At 40.1% G+C, this 18,940-nt stretch overlaps 1 protein-coding gene across 1 annotated transcript in view; it reads right to left on the bottom strand.

Annotated features, from left to right (window-relative positions):
* Positions 1–14,705, bottom strand: part of LOC125453186 (annexin A5-like) — a 62,106-nt gene extending 47,401 nt beyond the window's left edge. Inside the window, exons 1-4 of the mRNA XM_059649488.1 lie at positions 14,577–14,705; positions 14,248–14,273; positions 5,151–5,235; positions 1,581–1,675 (exon numbers count right to left, since the gene is read on the bottom strand). Of these exons, the coding sequence (XP_059505471.1) occupies positions 1,581–1,675; positions 5,151–5,235; positions 14,248–14,265 (198 nt within the window). The 5' untranslated portion in view covers positions 14,266–14,273; positions 14,577–14,705. The remainder of the gene's footprint in view (positions 1–1,580; positions 1,676–5,150; positions 5,236–14,247; positions 14,274–14,576) is intronic.
* Between the last annotated feature and the right edge of the window lie 4,235 nt (positions 14,706–18,940).

Here is an 18,940-nt window from a genome sequence, read left to right as displayed (position 1 = left end):
GTCAGCCTTCCTGCTCGGCCTGTTGTGTTCATCCAGCTGTTATCTCAGGAATGGACTGACTTTTCAAAGCAAGGCTATTAAAGATTGCAATGCCTTTCTCTTTCTCGCTCATTCCTTTTTACAGCACAGAATAAAAAACTTCAGAAAGTCTGTGCCTGAAATTGCAACTAACTTTACATTTCAAGAACTATGGCAATTTCTTTACCAGATCTCACCTGCAATATGACAGCAAAAACTTTCCAACCAATTCCATATGTCACTGGTTGTGAAAATCTTACATAATTTTAAAAGTGGATGTGTGGTTAGGAAAAGGCCAAAAAAGGTTTAGACAGGGACACTGAATACAAAAGAGGGAAGACAGGTTTGAGCTATTTACCTATTCTTCCGTGTGATTCGAGGTAACTATTATTATACATCTAATAAATGATTAACTGGAAATTTATCAGGACTGAAGGGTGATTAAAGGCCGAAAAACCTTTGTTTTAAAAAAAATGAATTGAAATGTGAAAGTAAGTAATGAAAAAGATTGTTCCACTGGTTAAAAGTAAAGAACTCATATACACGGCGCCTTTGTTGACCTTGGGATATCCCAAATTACTTTGCAGACAATTTTTCTCAAAGTGTTATCGTGAAATTGAGTCTACACTCACACGAGTGAGCATTACAGGCTTTAGCTGATCTAACTATGTATCAGGTTTGCTCACTCTCTCATCTCGTGTTGGAAAATGCAGGCCGTCTGGCTATTGGCTCCTACTTTAGTGAGATCAAGGCACTCGTGCTTCTTCTTTGAAATGCTATTTAGTACAAAGGTATGATCTCACTTGTGGGAGTCTCAACAGCTCAACGTCCTAATGCTGCAGTTGCTACAGCCATAGCTTGGTACCCTTTTCCAATGTGGACTGGTCACAAGCTTCACGTCTGTGGTTGAAGGTGCCAGTTTTATATACAAATGCTACTACTTCACTTGTTTTTGTGCATTCCCACCTGTGAAACTCTGCATTAGCACCCGAAAAAGGGGGGGGGGGGGGGGAAGTTGGATTTGCAGCCTTTGGCCCATTGAAAGCTGACATGGTTAAAGCTGTTCTGTAATGGCGTGGGTATGGTAAGATGAAAATAGTCATTCTTTCTCAGGAATAGTTTAGCCCAGTCATTCCCTCTTCGATCCATCCTAGGAATTACAGCTTCCTCAATATTCCAGTGATCAGACAGTCCACCTACGGTACAGGCTACTCAGAAAGGCTGTTGAAGTAAATATTGTTGCTCCAAATGCCAAATTGGTCATTTGAAATGAAGTACAGATATTTCAAAAGCATATGTGCATACTCAGAATGATCAAATGGCTTTGGACCTTGTGTTTATTATAAGGTATCCACCACTGGGGTTTTGCCCAGTCTCTAATTTCCATCGATTATGAAGAATTCTTAGTGGCTGGAAGTTATAACTCAACACGTCTATATCGTGATGGTAAGAAAATTAGACGAATCTTGATCCTTATAAGATTAAAAATTTGTGTGTTTCTCGCACATGTACTAAAATAAGTTGAACAGTATCATGAAGCATACACATAAATGTTTTCTTACCCTGCCAAACAGAGTTTTGTATTGAAGGTTGATTTTCATTCGCTGGGCACTACATCTAGTCGTTAGGATGTGAAGAATAGCACTTTCATCAGTACCTACAGAACAAGTTTTAAAAAAATCTAACTTTAAAAGAATCATGGAAGTAGTCAGTAGCACAAAAGGACAAAGTCAGAAGTCACACGACTCCAGGTTATAGTCTAACAGGTTTATTCGAAGGAGCAGCACTCCAAAAGCTTGGTGATTTCAAATAAACCTGGTGGACTCTAACCTGATGTCTTGTGACTTCTGTTTTTGTCCACCCCAGTCCAACACTGGGACCTCCACATCAATTCACTTAAAAAGAAACAACCAGAGGTATGCCAATTTATTGCACAATATCCTAGAGTTATGATGAAAGGTCTGCATTTGAAATATCAATCTTTCTTTTTAGATCCTGTCAATAAGGGAACATCCACCAATGACATAGCAATGTAGAGTGTCATATGAGAGTTTGGGCTCAAGTACCAAATTTTGGGAAATGCAAGTACAGATTTGGGAGACAGCTTTACATTGAAGAATTGGAGGACAGCAGGCTTCAAGATGGGGCAGTATGCTGCATGGACAACGCAACTATTCTTTTGGTAGGGAGCAATGACAGCACTTTTAGTGGCCGGGCAAAGAAGAAATTAAAAGATAAACCAAAACTTCACAAGAGTACAGTGAGAAGATGTGTCATTAAAAAGTTATTAAATCAAAATAACCAGCTATCAATTTCACTCTGAGATAGCTTAGCTCTAATCCGGAGAACCTTTTTCTGGGTTCTTCCAAGGAAGATTTCTACATATTTACGGTATTTAATTCCTTTGTCATGTGAAGAAACCATGATCAGATCACCCCTCAATCTTCTAAAATTTACAAGGACTACAAGATAGGTTTGCCAAGCGACCTCTCTCTCAAGGGTTAAGGGTCCTAAGGATTCTAAGAAAGACCAACTAGACCCAAAAAGTTAACTTTGATTTCTCTCCACAAATGCTGCCAGAACTGCTGAGCTTTTCCAGCAACTTCTGTTTTTGTTTCCCATTTCTGGCAACCACAGTTCTTTCAGTTTTGGCCTCGGCTCACTCTGGTTGTTCTCGAACCTAAAACCTCTTTCTCACAATTAATTCCCAAAACTAAATAGTTACTTGGTTACATTTGAAAACCTTTGATTTTACAACTTATCTAATAGGTATTAATTAAATTATGAATCGTGTTCATTGCTTCTAACAATAATACAAATTGGTAGTTTGACAAGTGCAAGTAAAACATATATACAAGATCAGTTATCTATATGACAGAAGTCTAGGGAGTATGTGGAACTTCAGGTATATAACTAAGATAAGACCACAGTGCAACAGGCATTGTTCAGAAAGACATTGTCTCTTGTGCGAACTGGGCTCAACATACAACTTTTATAAGGAAGTGAAAAACTAAAATAGAATATGAAGACAAATTGGTAGCTAATATAAAACAGAATTCAAAGTTTTCTACAGGCATAATAAAAAAGGGTATAAAAAGGAAGAACAGGGCCAATATAGACAAAAAAGGGGACTTACAGAAGAATGAGGCGTGGCTGAGGTATTAAAATGAATACTTTACAGCTGTCATTCCCATTAGAAGGGATAAAAGGTTGATGAGGAGGAGCTATTGGATTGGCTGCCTGGATTTAAAAGTGGATAAAAACCAGGTCAAAATGAGATGCACCCAAAGATACTGAGAGAAGAAGTGAGAGTGAAAGTTTGCAGAAGCTTTGCCCATGATTTTTCAGTATTCCTTAGACTCTGAAGCAGTACAAGAGGAGTGGAGAATTGTAAATGTTACACCCTTGCTCAAAAGGACTTAATGATGAGCCCAGCAATTAAAGGTCTCTCAGTTTATTTTCAGTGCTGGAGAATTTCTAGAAACAATAAATCAAAACAAAAAAATAGTAGTCACATAGACAAATATATGTTAACTAAGAAAATCCAGTACAGATTTCTTACGAAAAATTCTGTTCAACTAATTCAGAACTTTTTTGAAGTGGTTAGAGAGAGGGTTAATGAGGTCAGCACTGTTGATGTGGTGTACAGGGACTTTCAACATGTATTCGACACAGCGTCACACAACATTTTCATGAGTAAAGTTACAGCCCATGGAATAAAAGAGACCGTAATAGTATTGATGGAAAATTAGCTGAGCGATTGAAAATAGAGAGCAGTGGCTAATGGATGTTTTTCAGGCTGCAGGAAGGTTCATCTGGGAGCTTCCAGCAGACAGCAGAAACCTTGTTTACCTGTAATTTATATTAACGCACTTGGTGTGCATGGCCCCATTTTAAAACTTGTGGATAACACAAAACTTAAAAGCTTTGTGAATTGTTAGGAGGGCAGTGCAGAACTTTAAAAGAGGCATAGTTAAGTTCATGGAATGGGTGGGTAGTCGGCAGATGAAGTTCATTACGGAGACAATACAAAATAAACAATTTTTAAAGTAAATGCAGGAGCAGAGTTTGGTGTATATGTTCTTAAGTCGTTGAAGATGGCAGGACAATTTAAACATATAGAATGCCAGGTTTTATTAAGAGGCATAGAATACATGAACAAAGAGGTTGTGCTGAACTTGTATAAAAATGTTAGTTTGATCTCAGCAGGAGTACTGAATCTAATTCTGGGGGCCTATTTTAAGAAGGATGTGAAGGCTTTGGAGAGAATGCAGAAAACGTTCACTGTTAAAATTTATGGGTCATGAAAGACTTATTTGAAGGGGGAGAAATCATGTGCCTTAAACTACACTCTGGAAAGTATGCACATAATCTAGATTTTAAGTCCAGCGTAACACTGAGGAAAGCCTGCATTGTGGATCTTTTTGGACCATTTAAATGAGATGGCTAACTAAAGTCCTGTAAAGCCTGGATAATGGCTTAGTTGGCTTATAAAGATCTTCTCCTACTACTTATCACTGGCAAACCGTATCCATGCTTACATTCCTCCTTCAGTTAAAACCAAACAATTTAACTTATGAAGTTTGGGGAATGTGCTAAATATCATCCTGCATTTGCCTTTATAAAAGTCATTGAGCTTTAAAAGTAATTAATTACATGCAAAGTATTTGGAGATCTTGCCAAAATCGAAGTAGTTCTCATAAAACTGGGAATTGCCATTAGGATCAGAAACAGCAAAACGGGAAAATAGCTTTATCTGTCACAGAATAAAGTAGAAGACCTTAAACCAACAAGGAACATAGCTCCTTTGCAAAATACCTCAAACTCCAGGATGCCTGTAGACAGTGCACAATCTCGGCTTTATTGCATATTGGCAATTAAATTGGAGACAGGTCAGTCTCAAAGAGCAAGGCAGGGACGTATTGATGGCTAATTAAGTGCTATTGAAGAGTCCAGACCTGAAACGTAGACTTTCCTGTTCCTCTGATGCTGCCAGACCTGCTGTGCTCTTCCTGCTTCACATTTTATCAACTGAGAGCTTTCAAGAGCTCTTTACACACATCATACAGCAAAAGTCTAAACATTAGTATGACAACAAAATCTCCAAAATTGGTAGTAATAAGAACACTTACCCAGTCCTTTCATTGCTTTTCTAAGCACCTCGGCATCATGATTTGCATCAAAATTTGGATAGTCCTTAATAGTGCCCCTTGTAGTCTAGGCAACAAAAGGAATTAGTTACTTTCTCTTTTAAAATATAGGTGGCTTCTGGTTTAGAAATATTATAAACTCAAAGCTACAAACAGAGCCCATTTTTGCAGTTTACCTCCTAAAATGATAAGTGTTACTATCAAATACACACTACACATTTTAGAACTGCAGCTTAGTTGTCCACAGTGATTTTTCAACGTACAGCTTAGCAATACTGGACAGACCCATTACTTCACCCTAGTGAAATGTATTCTCTGCAGAAGTAATCAACATTACAAAGATAAAGTTTTCATAAATGTAATTCATATTTGGTGCAGGGCAAATGATTTGGTCTTTGTGGCAGTGAATTTTGGCTAACTTTGCATAGTTCCATCAAAGTGCATACCAGCACCACACAATACCAAGCCCTGCTCCCCCAACAACCAACCGGTACACCTTCCAAACATATCAGACTCTGCAACCAATTTGTCCCTAAGTTCAAACCTCAGCATTTCTCACCAGCTGCAACAAAAGTGCAATATTGAATCTTTGTATATTCTGCAAATTTATTGCCAGCAGATTAATATCACAAAAATCTTTTAAAGATTCATTCATGGGATGTGGCCATCACTGGTTGGGCCAGCATTTATTGACCATCTCCAGTTGTCTTCAGGAGGTGGCAAGAACAGTAATAAGCTTAAGAGGACAGAAACAAGCTGGTGGAGTAGTCAGACAAATTATAGATTATGAAGTGCCAACCAGGTATCCTAGATAATTCTAGTCCCATTTGCCAGCATTTGGCCCACATCCCTCCAAATCCAAATCCTTCTTATTCATATACCCATCCAAATGTCTTTTTAACGTTTTCATTATACCTGCTATTATTTTTCGTCGTTATTCACCATGTCACGTTACCAAAATTCTAATTTGAAGAAGCTGGAAGCTTGGGAATCCTTTAAAACACAGAGGATAACTTTTTAAAAAAGCAATAAGTGGGAGTAGATAAAATGAGTTAGCTAGCTAATAATACAGGAGATTACAAGAGTGTTTTAGATACTAAAAAAAAAAGTGAGGAAAGTGTGTCCACTGGACTGCTGAGAAATGAGGCTGGAGACGTAGCAATGGAAACCAAGAAATGGCGGAGGAACTGAAAAGGTAGTATACATTAGTCTTCATGATGGAAGACACGATCAGCAGACCAGAGCTTCAAAAGATCAGGGGGCAGAGGGGAGAGTAGTGGCCATCACTAAAGAGGAGCTGCTGTGCAAGCTGAAAAGAAATGAAGGTGGATAAATCATCTAGATTAAGTTAATTATACCCCAGAATTCTGAAGGAGATAGCTGAGAAGACTGTAGGGGCATTGGTGGTGACGTTTTTTAGGAATCACTGCAGTGAGGGAGGTTGCCTGGTGACTGGAAAATGTCCAATGTTTGAGAAGGGAGGGAGGCAGGTGACAGGAAATTTTGGTATTGTGAAGCATGATAAAACAGGGCTGGGTCAGCACAGCTTCATTAAGGGGAGGTCAAGCCTGACAAATCTGTTAAAATTCTTTGAGGAGCTAACAAGCAAGTTAAACAAAGGCAGTGGACATATCTATTTGAACCTCCAGAAGGCCTTCAACAAGATGTCACGAGAGCTGCTAAATAAGATAAGAGCCCATAGTGTCAGGGGCAAGGAAATGGCACAGATAGAGGATGGCTACCTGGCAGAAGGCAGAGAGTAGGGATAAAGGAGCCTTTTTCAGGATAGCAGTTGGTGATGAGTGGAGTTCAATAGTGGTCAGTGTTCACGCTATACATAAATCATCTGGATGGAGAAACTGAAGACATTGCCGCCAAATCTGCAGTTGCCACAAAATAAAGGTGGAGGGCCAAGTAGCGTTGAGGAGGCATGGAGGCTGCAGAGGACTTCCAGAGGCTAGGAGAATATGCGAAGAAGTGGCAGTTTTTTTAAATTCCTCTGTGGAACATTGGCTGGCCAACATTTATTGCTTGTTCCTGGTTGCCGTTGAGAAGGTGGTGGTGAGTTGTCTTCTTGAACCACTGGAGTTCAAGTGCTGTAGGTTCAACCACAATCCCCTTGGAGACAGAATTCCAGAATTTTGCTCCAGCAGTGAAGGAACGCTGCCATGTTTCCAAGTTGGGATGGAGAGTTGCTTGAAGGAGAACTTGCAGATGGTTAATTTCCCATGTATCTGCTGCCCTTGTCCTTTTAGATGCAAGTGGTCATGGATTTAGAAGATGCTATCTTTGGTGGAATTCCACAGTGCACCTTGTAGATAGTACTCCTACTGAGTATCAGTGGTGGAGGGAGTGAATGTTTGATGTGATACCAATAAAGTGGGCTCTTTCGTCCTGGATGATGCCAAGCTTCAAGTGTTGTTGGAGCTGCACCCTTGCCGGCAAGTGAGGAGTATTCCATTACCCGCCTGACTTGGGCCTTGTAGACAATGGACAGGCTTTAAGGAGTCAGGAGATGACAGTTACTTGCCACAGTATTCCAGCCTCTGATTTGCTTTTGGGGCCTCTGTGTTGGCAAGTCCAGTTGAGTTTCTGGTCAATGGTAACCCCCTGAAAGTTGATGGTGGGGGAACAAGGTGAATATTAGGAGGTGGTGAATCGATTGCATCTTATTGGAAATGGTCTTTGCCTGGCATTTGTGTAGCCCAAATGTTACTTGCCATTTGTCATCCCAAGCCTGGATACTGTCCAGATCTTCTTGCATCTGAACATGGACTGCTTCAATATCTGAGAAGTTGCAAGTGGTGCTGAACACAGTGCAATCATCAGTGAACCTCTCCACTTCTAAACTTATGATGAACAGAAGGTCGTTAATGAAGCAGCTGAAGATGGTTGGACTTCGATCCCAAGAAATTCCTACATAGACATCTTGGAGCTGGAATACAACCTGGAAAAGGTGTGAAGTTACACAGTTTGGTAGGAAGAGTAGAGGTAGAGACTACTTTCTAAATGGGGAAATGCTTCAGAAACCTGAAGCAAAACATACAATGTTAGCATTCATCTTGAGGGCTAAAGTATAAGAGCAAGGGTGCACTGCTGACGCTGTGTAAGGCTCTGGTCAGACCAATTGACAATATTGATCTGCTTTGAGCCCCTGTCTTAAGGAATGGGTCCAGAAGAGGTTTACAATAATGATCCCAGGCATGCAGGGCTTGTTATATGAGGAGCAATTGAGGACTCTAGTCAATGGACTTTCCAAAGATGGTGGGGGCAGGGCATCTGATTGAAATTTAAAGACAATACTGAGAGGCATGCATAGAGAAAATGTTTCCACTAGTAGGAGAGTCTAAGGCCTAAGGGCACAGCCTCAGAGTAAAGGGATGATAGTTAAGAACTCAAATGAGGAAGAATTTCTTCAGGCAGAGGGTGGTTAATCCGTGGAACTCATTACCATAGAAGGCTATGGAGGCCAAGGCACTGAGTGTATTAAAGACAGAGATAGATACGTTCTTGATTAGTAAGAAGATCAAGAGTTACTGGGAAAAGGCAGAAGAATGTGAAACTTTTCAGCATTATCGAATGGCAATGTACTGAATGGCCTAATTCTGCTCCGAGATCTTATGGTCTAGTGGGACAATTTCATTCAATAGTGGACTTGGATCAGTCTCCCATTTTTCTACAAATTCAAAAAGTGAGATATTTTCCTGGTTTACACAAGCTGTTTAAAAGTGCAATAGTCAGCAGGAGGATTTGCAATGGCTCAATATGCTCTTCCACAAACCAGCACTCAGTTTAACCTTACTTTCTTCTATAATTAGCAACTGCAAAACTCAGAATGACTCTCCAATATAGCATTAACGACAACTCAGATTACTCATGCTGGTGTCATTTTACCAAGGACCAACACACCCAGTAAGACTACAAGTCTGGCAAAGTTGTCAGTAGTTCATAATGAAGTTATTTATGTGATCAAAGCATATATTAATGCTGCTTAAACCAGCAAGATTAAAAAGAGTACACAGAGGAATTCACGTGGCTTCCAATATTTAGGTACACAGAAAGACAACATAATTCATTCCAGATATGAGCAATGTTATAAAGATGCCAGCAATTAGGTTTTAACTGGAGATTACTTCAAGTGCTCATGCTGAAGTTTAAGTCATCTGAGGCCAACTAGTTTCAAATGTAGTTTGATAGTATATAACTTGAGCATTCCATTGTATCAACAAGGTAGTTCGACACACAGGTAAGTTAGGGACAGGTAAGTTCTCTATAGTATAGTCATGAGAAAAGACAAAACTGGGCGAGTTTTCATTTCCAGATGTTTTGATAATGAGACACAGTTCTGTTTTAATAGAAACACGTGTAATCATGTTGTTGCCATGGGATTCCTAATCAGATTCCTGGAGAAACGTGCCTTCAGTGCGATTGCAGCTAACCTCATACCTCGTGTGTGTTGATATCTGGAAGGTATGTTAGCATTTGCATACAAGAATTTCCTTACATATCTTAATGGTCTCCATCTAGTGCTTAGATTCACATTTGAAATGGAACAGTGAAATGAGTTATCTTTCTTCAATGTTCTATTTGAGGACTGGATAGGAGATTCTCTATTACTGTGTACAGTAATCCTACCTTCATTGGTCTGAATATACATTGGGATTCCTACTATTCCACATGCTGTAACATTAGCCTCAGAAACCTTATAAGCAGGGCCTGAGCCATTTGTGCACCCTGCAAACTTGATGCTGAAATTCGGCACATCAAAGCATACCGTGGCTGCCCTGATAAGATCGTTTTTTTTCTATGTATCACACAAACTCATGAAAAGCCCTAAAATTGGTCATTCTTGATCCTAACTCAGCTTACACCAGAAGGGCAAGGTAATTCAAAGGTTTGAGCAACAGTTGAAGCTAGCTGTTCCAAGCTACTACCATGCAGTTGCAACAAGTGTGATGTTTGCCACTAACAGGATGTTTCAATCAAGCCCAAAAGATATTGTTTATCACACAAATGAGTGACATAGTACGTGAATTTCAGTACCAGTGTGATGCCACAAATATAGGTAGTTTGTCCCAAAGACTGATGCATCTTATCAAACAACATCACCCTTCAGATGTGAGCAACAAGCCAGGTGTGGGCCATATTCAAACAGTTTGATCTTGCACGTCACAATACAGAGTCCAACATTTGATACAATTGTGCAGTTGGACACCATCTGCTGGGTATTGCTAACCATGCTTACATTTACACTGACAACCAATTTAGGATCAGTCAGACTCACAGAATGGCACAGTTGAATATACTGGACCCTTTTCAGATAGAAAGAGAATGTGTTTACACACTGGGACTGTTCCAGTTCAATAAATAGCTACCTGCATATTTGTTTCTCAGGCAATATCCTGACCAAAGTCAACCCGCTTGGTTTAAAAATTTAAACAAAGCCTAGCTGTTAACTGTCCAAATCATCGATTGGCACATTCACCATGTCAGCACCTTCACAAATCAGAGTCCAATTGCTGATACTGCGTCCCATGTAATATAAATGTGAGTTTTCCTCTCAAATTGGTATTCCTGCAAATGGTTTTGATGAATACAAGTTAAAAGCTTTGACAAAAAACGTATGTTTTCAGCAATACTCAAGGTTTTAAGATTTGTATCTAAACAGACACTAAGTTTGGCATGGTAGGAAGTATTTAGAATCAACAGATCTGCTGCTGGTTAGGGGAAAGTATTATTACTTAGGGCAAAAAAAGAGTTGGAAGGGACAGTTTCCACTTACTCCTACCAATGTAGAAAATTGGTTTCCCATTGGATTTTTGTATCAGTCCAGAGAGAGAAAAAGAGCACTGCGATTTTGAACTCCCCTACCCTGCAAAAAAGACATTGGCTACTCACCCTATCCATGATTTTATAAGCTCGATAAGGTCATCCCTCACCTGCCAATACTCCAGCCTATCAGCCTCTCCTGACACTCAAACCCTCCAACACCAACAACATCCTTATAAATCTTTTCTGAACCATTTCAAGTTTAACAACATCTTTCCGACAGCAGAAAAGCCAGAATTGAACACAGTATTCCAAAAGTGGTCTAGCTAATATTCTGTACAGCTGTAACATGACATCCCAACTCATATACTCAATGCACTGACCAATAAAGGCAAGCATACCAAATGCCTTCTTCACTACTCTGTCAACCTGTGACTCCACCTTCAAGTAACTATGAACCTGCACTCCAAGGTATCTTTGTTCGGCAACAGTCCCCAAGACCTTATTGGTAAGTGTATAAGTCCTGCTCTCATTTGCTTTATCTAAATGCAAGACCTCACATTTATCTGAATTAAACTCCATCTGCCATTCCTCAGCCCATCTGATCAAGGTCCCACTGAGAATGTTCTTCACTATCCACTACACCACTAATGTTTGTGTCAACTGCCAACATACCAACCATTCCTCCTACGTTCACATCTAAGTGCTGTGATGCGTTCAGGTAGAACACTTTCTATGGTGCATCCATAAAGATTCTTACAAATTTTTACAGACATGCCAAATATCCTTCCTCTTGAAGAGATTGTTGTCTTTACACCACGCCGCTAAGCTCTTAATCACTTTCCTGTATTTTGTCTCGTTGTTTGAGACCTGACCTACAACAGTGGTGTCATCAGCAAACTTGTAAATGGAGCTGTGTGGATATTGGCCACAGTTGAGGGCATATAAGGATTATAGTAGGGGGCTGAGTACACATCCTTGCAGGGCACTGGTGTTGAGGATTATCGTGTCTCATGACTACAGCTCAGGTAATTAACTATCATGTTAACAAACTGCAAAAATTAAACACGCGATGTCTCACACCAAGTTCTGTTGATGGATCTGAATTGTCCAGTATTATCATTAGCTGGGGTCATAACAATATACAATTCTATAAGTGAATGGTGATTGAGACAAATTCACTAATGGTAGACAACATCATGTGTTTCTTTTAAAAACTGTAGCTACAAAATTAGATATATGTGCATTACAACTATATGAATTACATTTTGTATTTAAATTCATTGAAGTAGGAGCACAATTATTATTAAACAAAACGTTACTTGAAAATAGAACAAATGGGCTGAACACATTGGGTAACATCATTGCGACAGTGACTTGAACATTTACCGATCTAGTAAAAATACAGATATTTGCACCCAAACTCCACCTACTACCACTCTTCCCACAATCTCTGAGCTCCACAGAGAATCAGTTCCTACTTTCACTTCCAGATCAACTTTCGGGTGGTCATTTCCACTAAGGATGGCAGTACAACTGGTCTTGGCACTCAACACTAGTAGGGATAACATCAACTCTGCTCCTGACCACTTTCCAGCAGCTTCTTCTAGAAGGGACGTGCTCACGTACAAGTTGAGTTTGGCTTTTATACAGTCTTTGTATGAGCTTTTTAAATCTAATGTATGAAGGATCTTTGGAGAATTGCTAGAGTGCTGCCACACTGACTTGCACCTACATTAACAGAGAAAAAGTGAGCCAGTTAATTCATAGAATAGTTGATTAAAGAGTTATAGTCCCATTCAGAGACGAGACAAGGCGATAGAATGTGGGTGAGTGGAAATCCACACCAAGTGTTCAGTAAGAGGCTCAAGTTATTTTTACTCCACTGTCACCAGCAGGAAGGAAGTCGGATGCAGATGACAAAAATTAAAGAAGCAGAGCCAAAAGTCATCAGGAGGCAATTGGAACTGTCCTTCATAAGTCAGGAAGGGGGGATAAATTAGTTGAGAAAACATGAGGGCACTCTTGCACCCACTTTAGCTGCTGGTTTATGTCAACATCCAACTAAGCTAAAGTCCTAAAGTGTCAATGGTTATAAAAGTCTCACCTGACCACATCCAGCCAAGCCAGAAACTCAAACTAAAATCCCCAGTGTCGAGAAAGGCTACCCTGTTCCTACATGGCAGGCCCAGTTAAAACTGGCACTTGTATAAATCAATCAACTGCTGTCAAGTCCCCCACAACAGATTAAGGACTGAAGAAAAATATAGAAACAAGTGGATATCTGTTTAGATAAATATCACAATGTAGCACAATTAGACCTGCCATCTTGTATTGACAAGAAAAAAATAAATATTAGGGTGACCTATGTTTAGGGTCAATATGGTCCTGATTCACAAACTTAATGAAAGCAAGAAAAATAACATCGAAAAATCCTTTTGGACGTGGAGCCAGCCAATAGACAGGCTGCTAGATGAACCAGTTTACAGTTGCCACACACTTCAATTCTTGGTCCTGTTGAGCTTGTCAGAGTGTGCTGCTATGATAAAACATCAGACACCAACCACAAAACGCTCAGCTGAACAAAAATTGTATCAGTTAAGTAAAACCAGTAATCTCAACAAAAAACTTTTTTAAAAAATGAGTCCTAGAGTACAACAAAATGTAACGGCTCCACCCTCACGTGACCGCAGCCTCCCAACTCAGGGTATATTCAGCCAGTATCCGAGTCAAACAGATCAAAGTGGTTTTCGAGTTCGGTTTCCAGGCTATGCTGATTTAAAACAGCTGGACTGATATTGCGATGGCGATGCGGTGTTTCAACCAGCTTCAATTTAACTGATTGAAGTGGAAAATTGGACAGGAATCCAACTACGTGGAAGCAGATTGCAGCAGTATTGTGCCCTTCTACCCATTAAATTTTCCTCCAGTATTCACCAAACATTGATTTTCTAGTGTTGGCATACGGTGTGATAAGTCAGTCGTGTTTTTTTGGGGAACAGGAAAGCGAAATAAAGACAAAATAAAAATCTATCCCGGCAACCGCAGAGGCGTGTATCCTATTTGGATCCAAAGTTCTCTATAACTTTTTTCAGATAGATATTTGGAACTAGTTCAACAATCCCACTATTTCAACTCAGAAGTATTAACTAGAAAAAAATGTCTCATGACTAAAAGTATTCAGTCCGGTGTTATCAATATAGCTTTAAAAAGTTTCCAACGTTAAAAGTAAATTTAAAGTTATGCACTGTAATAACTAATAAGTGAACAGCAACTTTTTCATTCAACTTGGTGTAAATATTTGACCTACCTTTCCTTTCGATGCCATTTTCCAGTCTAATCAAAACAAATTTAAAACATTTTAGTGAAGCAATCACAACAAGGACGTTTGCAATAAAAACACTGTCGGGCAAAAAGTAACTTAAAGTTTCATCTTGATCGTAATTTTACATTTTTGAAAATAACCCAAATATATAACCTAATTCTGATCTAGACAACCTAACATCTATTCTGTAAAACTGAGCAAACAGAAAAATTCTCTACCTTCTTTGCTACCATCATTTCCAAGACCCCACGCCGCCCCCTTACGCCGACGTCTTTTTTAAAAATGTATTAGGTATAGTAATAATGAAGGCATACCACGTAGCTGAACTTTGCAAAGACTTTTCCCGGCTCGTAAGAAAAAACACAGCTCAAATCGAACTCCACTAGAAGTGTGAGCTCAGACTTTCCAATTCATACAACCACAGCAGACCGCACCCTGCCTGAGGAAATAATGTAAGTTGAAGGGCTCAGAACGCTGGGAATTGTAGTTCTATTCACTGAAAAATTTGATAACTTTACCCTCCAGCATCCCATTTTCTACTTATGAACTCTGCAGGGTTCTAGACTTCATACCAAGTTCATCAATTTCAGGACTTGAGGCCATGATCTTGACCTAACCCTAACCCCCACACCAGGCCTTGTCGTCACATGGACTGCTACCACTGGCAACCCCTTGTCAGCTACTAATAGCCCCCATTAGCAGTTATTTATTCCCCCAGATTTGGCTTTAACTACTCCTTTGTCGAATTGTTTTCCTCTCACTTTGGGCTCTATCTACACTTATTATTTACTCTTGCCATCTTCTGAATATATATCATTTTCTCTTAGCTACCATCAGTTCTGAAGAAAGGTCACTGGACCCAGAATATTAACTCTGATTCTTCCCTAGATGCTACCAGACCTGAGCTTTTCCAGCAATTTCTGTTTTTATTTTTTGCGGCCTCCTCTTCACCATGGATGTGTAACTCAGCTGCCCACTTCTTTCCAGGGAAAAGATCTGAACAGTCCCCACCTACCATCATGCTCCTATACCCGGCCAAGCTCGTCCTCACTTTGAACTTCTTTCATCCCTCTCACTTTCTTCAGTTCAAAGGCTTATCCATGGCTACCTGCATGTGTCCGAGTTATTCCTCTTCGTTTGTGGGTTACATGGAACATTGCTTGTTCCAACCGGACTGGAGTCTCTCCCTACAACTCTTTCTCCATACATTGATGACATCATTGGCTCTGCTTCCCTTTCTGATTTGAAATTAGAAAAATTGATCAATTGCACTTCTACTTCCCAGTCTGCTGTCATTGTTCATCTGATTCTTACCTTCCTTGATATCTGATCCCACTGCCAGCATAGGCTGGCCACCAATACCCACTACAAGACCACCGACTCCCACAGTTACCACAACCACACATCCTCATACCTTACTTCCTGTAAAAATTCATTCCCGTTCTCTCGATTTCTCAGTCTCCATTGCAGTTGTTCTAAGAGGGTCCTCAGAAATGTCCACTTTTTTCCTTAACCAAGTATTCCCCACCACCACAGTTGATGGGGCCCTTAGCCATGTCTGACCCATCTCCTGCATTTCTGCCCTCACCCATGCTCTGCCCTCCCACAATGCCAATAGGGCTGTCTTTTGTCTTCATTTTCCACTCCATCAGCACCATACCCAAAGGATCATAAGCCACCATTTGCACCACATCCAGCAGGATGCGACCTCCTGTCCCAACTTTTGTCAGCATTCCACAGGGACTGCTCCCTCCGGGACACCCCAGTCCACTCTTCCTCCACTTCAAAAACCTCCCCACACTCTCACAGCACCGCCGCTTGCAGTCACAGAACGTGTAACACTTGTTCATTTATCTCGTTTCTCCTCACTGTCCAGACATACCTTCCAGGTGAAGCAGCAATTTACCTACTTCACTCAATCTAATTGACTGTATTTGCTGCTCACAATGTGGTCTCCTCTACACTGGGAGATGAAATGCAGAGCGGGTGACCACTTTTCAGAACATCTGTATTCTGCCCATGAAATTGACACCAAGCCTCCAGTTGCTTGTCTCTTCAACACACCATCATGTTCCTTGGCAACATCTCTATCTTGAGCTTACTGCAGTGCTCCAGCGAGGTCAGTGCAAGCTGGAAGAACAGTACTTCATTTTCCACATGGAACCCTGCAGCCTTCAAGACCTGATATCGAGTTCAATAATTTTAGAGCCTGAACATCATCTTCCATAGCCTTTACCCAGGCCCTGTTATGTCGTGGGCGGCTTTCAGCACAGCCAACCCATTTTGAGAACAATCATTGAACACTTCTGCAGGTGAATGAGGAAAACAAAATTTCTCACTCTGGATGTTGCCTGCCAGCCACCATCGAACAGAATCAGGTCGAGTTTTAATCAACCTGTAAAATGAAGAATCTTGAAATTGAATACTGAACTGCTAATGTTAGTGCGACCAATATCATCTATTTAATGGCCACAACATTTTCCCGTCTACTCTTCATGAACAACCCAGAAACTGATCTGTGTATGTTTTTTTAAACTTATTTTGGACTCTTATTCTTAATCTGTGTATATGTGCGATGCATTATTGTTTCTTCTTGTAATTTTTTTTCTGATCTCAGACACTTGTAGCTAAGTAAATTTTTTTACTCTTCAACTCTCTCCAACACCAACATTCAGGTGTACCAGCTACAAGATACACGGCAGAAATGCACCAAAGATTCTTAGACAGCACCTTCCAAACCCCAATCACTATGATCAAGGAAGACAAGGGTAGCAGATATATGGGAACACCATCACCTGCAAATCATTCACCACCTAGACTTTGAAATATTTTACAGCTTATTCAGTGTTGCTGGGCCACAATCCTGAAGTTCCCTCCAAAAAGGCATTGTGGACCTACATACAGCACACTTTCTCAAGGGAAGCTAGGAATGGGCAATAAATGCTAGCCTAGTTAGCCATGCCCATGTCGCATGATTGAATTAAAACATAAAAAAGTCATAGTAACATAGGTTACAGCACATAAAGAGGCTGTTTGGTCTTTCGTGACTGTGATAGCTCTCTGAAAAAGCAACTGTCAGTCCCACTCCTCCTCCTCCCTACTTCTGAGACCTTATAAATAATTCCTCTTCAGTTGTTTATTGAATTACCTTTCAAAAGCACCATTTGCAGCTGCATCCATCACACTCTCAGGTAATTAAATTCCAGATCATAAACATTTGCTGTTGAGAAAAGTTCTTCCACATGTCACTGGTGCTTATTTTATCAATAACCTTCAATTAGTGTCCTCCAATTCTTCATTTTTCTGCAAATGGCTGTAGGTCTACCCTATCTATTCTCTCTTGCCATTTCATGATTTCAAATAACTCTATGAAATCTCCTCTCAGCCTTCTCTTAGGAGAATAGTGCCAGCTCTTCAAATCTAGCCACATAACTAGGGTTCAACATCTTTGGAATTTTCTCATTGACCTCTTCTGCAGCCTTTATTCAAGCTTTTACATTATTCCTGAAGTGTACTGCCCAAATTAATCATAATAATGGACTGCAGTAATTCAAGAAGTAGTTGGCAGAAATGCTAGCTTAACCCGGCAACACCCACTAAGCCATAGCTGCCATTTTTCATGATATCATTATGTCTCACTGGGGAGGTGCACTAAAATTCAAGCCCTAGAGCCATCACAATTGTGAAAGATTTGATTAAAGCACCAAATTACATAATTTCATCTCAGTGTGAAATTCAAGTTAAAGAAAATGCACACCAGGTTTCTCTCTAACAAGAAAATAACTATTTATCATAGCGGAGATAGTAGGAACTGCAGATGCTGGAGAATCTGAGATAACATGGTGTAGAGCTTGATGAACACAGCAGGCCAAGCAGCATCAGAGGAGCAGGCTGATGTTTCGGGCCTAAAGAAGGGTCTAGGCCCAAATCGTCAGCCTTCCTGCTCCTCTGATGCTGCTTGGCCTGCTGTGTTCATCCAGTTCTACACCTTGTTATCTCTATTTACCATAGCAGACTGTTTTTATAGTAAAGTTAAGAAAGAAACATGAATTGCTAACTCATAACTGAAATTTAAACTCAACCCCTTTTTTAAAATTTACATGCAAATATAAACAGAGACACAAAGAGACAAGATATGTCACGGGTATGATGGGAGGGGGGGGAAGCGAAGTTGTAGTTCTGATACCAGTTTGGCTTACTGGCATTGCTAAGTTGTTTTGTTTCCGTTCCTTTTATTTCCTATCAGTTCTTTGATGAGGGCACAAGGTCATGGGTATGTTGATTCTCAGATTTCCATTCATGGTTAAGAATTTGCCCTGCTAGGTCTCTAAATATTTTTTTGCAACCTTTTCCTCCCATTAGGAGATTTGCAGAGACACCAATTTATAGGGGTAAAAGAAAATCTAATAGGAGATTTTATGATGCTTCTTCATATAGGAGGGAGAGCACAAGATTTAGATGCTTTCTCTTTGCATTGCAGAAGCTGCTCCTCTATTTTTCAAACAAAGGCTGTAGCCACTTTCCCAGAAATCAATCAAAAAGTTGCTGCTATGCAGAGTTCTCCTGAACCCACAATAACAATTGAAAAACCAATCAAAAGACTGTCTGTGGGCAAAACCACCCTGAATACACACACAAACACCCACACACAGTGCCGATGTGTACAGCTTCTTATCGA

This window comes from Stegostoma tigrinum, chromosome 1 (genome assembly GCF_030684315.1).
Source record: "Stegostoma tigrinum isolate sSteTig4 chromosome 1, sSteTig4.hap1, whole genome shotgun sequence".
Classification (NCBI taxonomy): Eukaryota; Metazoa; Chordata; class Chondrichthyes; order Orectolobiformes; family Stegostomatidae; genus Stegostoma; species Stegostoma tigrinum.
This window is presented reverse-complemented; position numbering and strand designations above follow the sequence as displayed.